This window comes from Rhinolophus sinicus, chromosome 7, assembly GCF_057876585.1.
Source record: "Rhinolophus sinicus isolate RSI-liver-muscle chromosome 7, RSI-T2T, whole genome shotgun sequence".
Lineage (NCBI taxonomy): Eukaryota > Metazoa > Chordata > Mammalia > Chiroptera > Rhinolophidae > Rhinolophus > Rhinolophus sinicus.
This window is the reverse complement of record NC_142507.1, coordinates 55,195,234-55,201,381: the sequence shown is the minus strand read 5'-3', so window position 1 is coordinate 55,201,381 and position 6,148 is coordinate 55,195,234. Positions and strand designations below refer to the sequence as shown.

At 67.2% G+C, this 6,148-nt stretch overlaps 2 protein-coding genes across 5 annotated transcripts; one reads left to right on the top strand and one right to left on the bottom strand.

Annotated features, from left to right (window-relative positions):
* The first annotated feature begins 594 nt into the window (after positions 1-594).
* PAQR6 (progestin and adipoQ receptor family member 6) lies at positions 595-4,829 on the top strand. 4 transcript variants are annotated; one of them, XM_019711118.2, is made up of 8 exons: positions 596-752; positions 1,828-1,903; positions 2,324-2,451; positions 2,527-2,732; positions 2,846-2,972; positions 3,290-3,386; positions 3,471-3,621; positions 3,926-4,829. In XM_019711118.2, exons 2-8 carry the CDS (start codon positions 1,853-1,855, stop codon positions 4,198-4,200), a joined length of 1,035 nt encoding a protein of 344 aa, XP_019566677.1. In that variant the 5' UTR covers positions 596-752; positions 1,828-1,852; the 3' UTR covers positions 4,201-4,829. The 4 variants fall into 4 exon arrangements, with proteins under 4 accessions (XP_088655791.1, XP_019566677.1, XP_088655792.1 ...); XM_074319140.1 differs by lacking the exon at positions 596-752 and adding an exon at positions 1,219-1,348; XM_088799665.1 differs by having other exon boundaries at positions 595-752; positions 3,290-3,621; positions 3,926-4,372.
* A 76-nt stretch (positions 4,830-4,905) lies between these two features.
* On the bottom strand, positions 4,906-5,869 carry BGLAP (bone gamma-carboxyglutamate protein). Its single transcript, XM_019711122.3, has 4 exons — positions 5,671-5,869; positions 5,475-5,513; positions 5,251-5,320; positions 4,906-5,162 (listed from the first exon to the last, which is right to left on the bottom strand). The coding sequence occupies exons 1-4, from the start codon at positions 5,792-5,794 to the stop codon at positions 5,033-5,035; spliced, it is 363 nt and encodes a 120-aa protein (XP_019566681.1). The 5' UTR covers positions 5,795-5,869; the 3' UTR covers positions 4,906-5,032.
* Between the last annotated feature and the right edge of the window lie 279 nt (positions 5,870-6,148).

Here is a 6,148-nt window from a genome sequence, read left to right as displayed (position 1 = left end):
CTGCAAGTTGGCGATTGCAGCGAACCACCCAGAGGTGGTTTTGTGACAGCCTGTCGAGCCCCTTGGCCGTGTGTGTTGAGCCGGTGCCTTCAGGTGACGGTGAGAACAGGGCTTTGAGGCCTCGGAGCTACCAGGGGCCGTTCTGCAGTCTCCAGCTGGGTCGATGGAATCAGAACGGCCTCCGGGGGATACGGGGTGGGCCTCAAAGCCAGCCCAAATCCTCAGCCTGTCCTTCTGCAAGGCCTGGCACCTTGAGTGTATCACAGTGAACCTGGCAGGTCCCTTGAGGCACAATCAACACGCTAGAGGCCTTTGCCCTGGACAGAGGCAGTGAAGCAGAGGGACGGGTGGTTTCTGAAGTCCAAGGCCGGGATTGGGAATTGTCCACCCAGCCACAGGCAGACACCCCCAACTGGGAATGCTGGACGGGGACAGCCCGGTCTGGGGGAGCCCGGGCCCTGGCTAGCGCCCCAGCCTGTGCCGACCAGTCTGATCTCCGCTTGGGTCAGGCTGGAGGGGCTGCTGTGTGGAGGCGGCCGAGTGAGCTGCCTGCTAATGGGCCTGGGCCACCCCGCGCTGCTCCCTGGAGGCTGCACAAGGCTGGGATTGTTCCCTGGCTCCCCTTTGTCTCCCACACCCCGCCCAGGCCTGGCCGGCTGGCCTGCCACTTTCCTCTCCCTGCTGCTGGCCTGGCGGCTGGAGCACCCCGGGCCTGCTGACCCACCAGCTTAGGAGCGTCAGCCAAGCTCTGGGTAAGGAAGCTCACCTGGGGCTCTGCCCCCGTTGCGGGGGAACAAGCTGGGGCAGCCCCTCCCCCATCTGCAAGGCTACAGCAGATGGGAGACTACACATTCTAGTCTAGAGGCCTTAAGCTAAGGGAAGGGACCCTGAGGGGGGGCTAGAGCCCAGCCAGCATCCTGCCCGCCCTTCCCCAGGTCGCTGGGCAGCACTCCGCACGGGTGGGAGCGCCCCCATCCTGCTCCTGGGAAGGGCAGGGGGATACCTTTCGAGGCCCTATCTGTCTTAAAGCTCAGCCGGGGTGCAAGGACTAGGGACCGGGTGAGTCTGTCTTGTTCCCAGCCAGGCCCCCAGCACCCACCTCGCGCAGAGGGTCCCCGAACTGTAGAATGACAGGAGCAGAGGCTCAGGGGACCGACTGGCGGCAGGAAGAGGGGCGGGGCTAGGCCGCAGAGTTGCTTGGAAGTTCTGGCCCCGGGAGGTGGGGGCGTGTCCTAGTCCCTTGTCCGCCGGCGGCTCCCTGCCTAGCGGGCCCCGCCCCTCCACTTGTGCCAAGGAATGTGCCTGGGAGAGGGCCTGAGCGGCCGCAGCCACCGGACGCAGCACACAGGTCTGGGGCTGAGAGGGCCATGGGGTCAGGGGGGGCACAAGGGTAGTCCCCAAAGAGCCAGGCGTCCCCCTAATTCCGTGCCCCACGGGCGGGCATCTGGCGTCCCCGGGAACTCTCCCCGCGCACCGTGGACCGAGGGCTTTCCGCTGGTGGTGGGTGGGCTTAAGCGCTCAGTGCGGACCTCGGAGAGGCAGGCTTCTGAGACAGAACTGGGGGATGGGGTCCCGGACCCGGGGTCCGGGGTTACTCACTGAGGGTGACCGGATGCCCCCAGGCTAGGATGGGGAGGGGTCAGGAAGCTGGGCCAGTCTCCCCTGGCCTGAAGGAAGCAGCCTGGTGGCCAGCTACCACACGCACGCACGCATGCGCGCACAGCCCACCCTGGTACTGGTCAGGCCGCGCCTGGACCTGGTGATAAGGGGCCTGTGGATGGGAGCAGATACCTGATCCTGGTCCGCACCCCTTCACTCTGTCTCTAGGTCAACGTGGAGGTGCCGGGCCACCATGCTCAGCCTCAAGCTACCCCAGCTCCTTCGAGTCCACCAGGTCCCCCGGGTGAGGGGCTACACCCTCCAACACCGACTGCCCCAGGGACTGACTGGGGCAGAGGCCCTCTTAGCACCGAGGGAAGCCCCTCCTGCAGGCTGACTCCTATCCCTCCCATGGCAGTGAGAGCTGCCTCTGCGCCCGGGGAGCCGGCTGCTGACCCGCCCCCCAGGCCAGACTGCTCCTCAGAGCCCCTTCCCAGAGCGCCCGGCCTGTGCCCGCTCAGGCCGCCATCCTATGTGGGCCCCTGCGCTGGCTCTTGCTCCTCATCTGCTCTCTGGGTGCCGGACCCTGTGCTAAGATGGCAGTCGGCTTTGGGGCCCCTGTGACCTCCCGCCCACTGTCCTCAGGCCGGCTCCCCCAGCGCTCGCGGAGGGAGGGCCCGGCACAGTACACAGTGACCCCCTCTCCCGCCCACCACTGCCCCAGGTGTTCTGGGAAGACGGCATCATATCTGGCTACCGCCGCCCCACCAGCTCGGCCTTGGACTGTGTCCTCAGCTCCTTCCAGATGACCAACGAGACGGTCAACATCTGGACTCACTTCCTGCCCACCTGGTGAGGGAGGCTGTCCCCGCTCAGAGGGTGCTCAGACGGGCTGCGGCGCGAGCTGAGCACGTGCCGCCGCCGCAGGTACTTCCTGTGGCGCCTACTGGCGCTCGCGGGGGGCCCGGGCTTCCGGGCGGAGCCCTACCACTGGCCGCTGCTCGTCTTCCTGCTGCCCACCTGCCTCTACCCTTTCGCGTCGTGCTGCGCGCACACCTTCAGCTCCATGTCGCCCCGCGCGCGCCACATCTGCTACTTCCTGGACTATGGCGCGCTCAGCCTCTACAGCCTGGGTGAGCCCCGCGGGCGGCGGGGCGGGGGCGGCCGCGCGCGGGCGGGCGGCACGGGGTGCGGGGAAGGGTGCGCCCTTCGGGCTTCAGCTCCGGCCCCGCCCCCTGCTCCCCAGGCTGCGCCTTCCCCTATGCCGCCTACTCCATGCCGGCCTCCTGGCTGCACGGCCGCCTGCACCAGCTGTTTGTGCCCGCCGCCGCACTCAACTCCTTCCTGTGCACTGGCCTCTCCTGTTACTCCCGGTGGGTTCTTGGCCAGCGGTGAAGGGGAGGGCGAAGGGACAGGACAGGGCCCCGGGGATCGCCCAAGCCGGCCAGCCAGCGCGAGCCTGGCGCTAGCACCGTATCTGCACTGTCTCCTTCCGTTCTCCCAGCCACCTAAGGGGCGGACGGCTTTAGCCCCTTCACAGGTGTGGTCATTTACGGAGCTCAAGTGCAGCTGTTCATGAAGGGCTGGCAGAGCCACTGAGCTCCGTTGGCGTTCCCTCTTCCTCTGACCGCACCCCAGCAGCAGCACCCCAGCAGCAGCGTGGTGACCAGCTTTACCTCCTGCTCCCCAGGTTCCCCGAGCTGGAGAGCCCTGGGCTCAGTAAGGTCCTCCGCACGGGCGCCTTCGCCTATCCCTTCCTGTTCGACAACCTCCCACTCTTCTACCGGGTAAGGTCCCTGGATCCCTGCTGCCCCCCTCACCACGGCCACTGCCCCAGCCCCTCCTGCTCAGCCCGGCCTTTCCTTCGGCAGCTGGGACTGTGCTGGGGCGGGGGCCACAGCTGTGGGCAGGAGGCGCTGAGCTCCAGCCACGGCTACCACCTTGTGTGTGCTCTGCTCACCGGCTTCCTCTTCACCTCCCACCTGCCCGAGCGGCTGGCACCTGGACGCTTTGACTTCATTGGTGAGAGCAGGCCCGGCCTGGGAGGGGGCGCAGGGAGACAGCTCCCCAGAGCAGAGAGGCCACTATGGCCAGAGGACATCCTGGGGGACCTCGGGGTCCAGGCCCACCCTCCACTTTGTGCATGACGGCAAAACTAGTAGCCTGGGTGCCAGGGGTTTTGTGTTTCACGCCTGTCCGCTCATTCTCTCCTCCCGGTAACTGGGAGTCAGGCTTCCTTCTTCCTAATGTTGGGGTAGTAGCAGGCCCAGAGGAGGGGCTGCCTGGGGCATGGGGTGTGTGCCCTGACGTGCCCACCCTCCCACAGGCCACAGCCACCAGCTCTTCCACGTCTGTGCGGTGCTGGGCACCCACTTCCAGCTGGAGGCCGTGCTGGCTGACATGGGGTCTCGCCGAGCCTGGCTGGCCACGCAGGACCCCCCGCTGGGCCTGGCGGGCACCGTCGCCACGCTGGGCTTGGCGGTGGCCGGGAACCTGCTCATCATCGCGGCCTTCTCAGCCTCTCTGTTCCGGGCCCCCAGCACCTGTCCCCTGCTGCAGGGTGCCCCGCTGGAGGGGGGCACGAAGGCCAAGCAACAGTGAGCCCATCTCTGAGGCTGCCCTGGAGGGAGGCAGGGGCCAGGCCCTGGTGCCGGGGAGGAGCCCAGACCCAGACCTGAAATGTGGGGGCGCCTCTGGGCCTGGAACCGAGTGACTGAGGAGAGTGCAGAGGACGGGAGAGGGGGCGCAGAGAGCAGGAGGGTCAGTGAGGTGCGCTTGGTGGTGCTGGGCAAGTGCTGAGGGTCTGAGAGGGGACGTCGTGTGTCCAGGCAGGAGCCCCCCGACACTGGGACGGGCAGGTGTGGGGGCTTGCATCGGGTCCCCTGTCTGCTGCTCCAGGGACGAACTAACACAACTAACCCAGGCCTGCCCTGATCGCTGCTAACTGGGGTGAGGGGCCCACTGTCGCCCCCGCCCCCAACCAGGCAGTGCCGCCTGCTGGCAGCTCTTTGCCTGGGCCCCGAGTCTGTCCTGGTCACGGCAGTGAGCGCAGGGCCGTGAGCGCAGGGCGTGCAGACCTTCTGGTGTGTCACCGACAGTGCAGTGGGCTGAGGTGGGGGGGAGGGTGCTGGGCTAGAGCGGGGACCCTAAACTTTAGAAAGCCACCTTCAATGCTTCTGGAGCGAGGCAGGTACAAATAAAAACACCCAGCGCTTTGGGAAGCACTCGGACTGAGGACGTACAACCCGCGGCGGCGCCGTCCTCCCGGCACCACCCTAAGACGCACAAAGAGGCGGAGCCCCCCAGTTCCTCTTCTGGATTTATTCTAGAGTAGCTGGGCCGGTGGGGACCCCACACTGGTAGGGCAGGGGTGAGGTGAGGGTGAGGGGAGGCAGCGGGTGCCCGTGGGCAGGCGGCGGGGCGGGCGGCAGCTCTAGGCGGTTCCGTAGAAACGCGCGTAAGCCTCCTGGAAGCCGATGTGGTCTGCCAGCTCGTCGCAGTCGGGGTTGAGCTCGCACACCTCCCTCTTGGGCTCCAGGGGGTCCGGGTAGGGGCCTGGGGCTCTGAGAGTCCCACACAGCGGCATCAGCCCCCCGCCCCCCCCCCAGAAGGCCCTCCTCCCCTCCCAATACTCCCAGCTCTTCCTCTCACCCCAGCCCCTGGTCCACGTAGCGACGGAGTCTCTTGACCACCTCACTGCCCTCCTGCCTGGACACGAAGGCTGCGGAGAGAGGCCAGGGGTCGGGCGGCTGTCAGTTTGGGGGCACAAGGTGGGGAGCAGGCTGAAAGCCTGGCAGGAGGGCTGCGGCTGGGGACCGGGGTGGGCAGCCCCATTGGGTGACGGGCACACGGCCATTTTCAGGCCTGCATCCTACCTGCTCCTCGGCTGGACTCTGCACGGCTCGGCTTTGCACCTGCAAAGGAAAGCAGCCTGGTTCAGCCCTGCTCACGCCCAGGCCCTCTCCTGCCTCTAGCATGGGGCTGAGCCTGAGGGAGGGCTATTGGGGAGGCCAGGCACTCTCCCCTCGCAGCCCCCCTCCTCCTCGGCCAGGCAGAGTGGGGGACACTCACCTGCCTGGCCAGCGAGGCAGAGTACGGCCAGGGCCAGCAAGGCGAGGGTCATCAGGGGCCTCATGGTGTCTCGGCGGCGGCTGCTGGGATTCAGCTGGCCTGCGTCCGCAGCCTCCAGCTCCATTTATACCCTCCGGGCTGGACCCCAAAGGCTGGGCGGGGGGCTGACCACGGTGCAGGCGGGTCACAGGGGACTCTGCCAGGGCTATTTGGGGGTCATCCGCCCGGCTCTACAGGCCAAACCCCAAAGGATGTTGTGGTTGGAGTTAGGGCAGGCCCCGGGGAAGTGAGGGCGCAGGGTGGGCGGGCAGCCAGCCTCTGGGTGCCCAGCACCCCCACTCCCTCAGCAGGGGACGGGTGTGGGGGCCTAGAGGCCTAACAGATTGCAGCGTACTGTGATTTCCACTGTCAGCCGTGGGCAGGAGCCAAACCCCAGGGAGGGAGTGCCGGCCGTGTCCTCATTCACCCTGCGAGACCG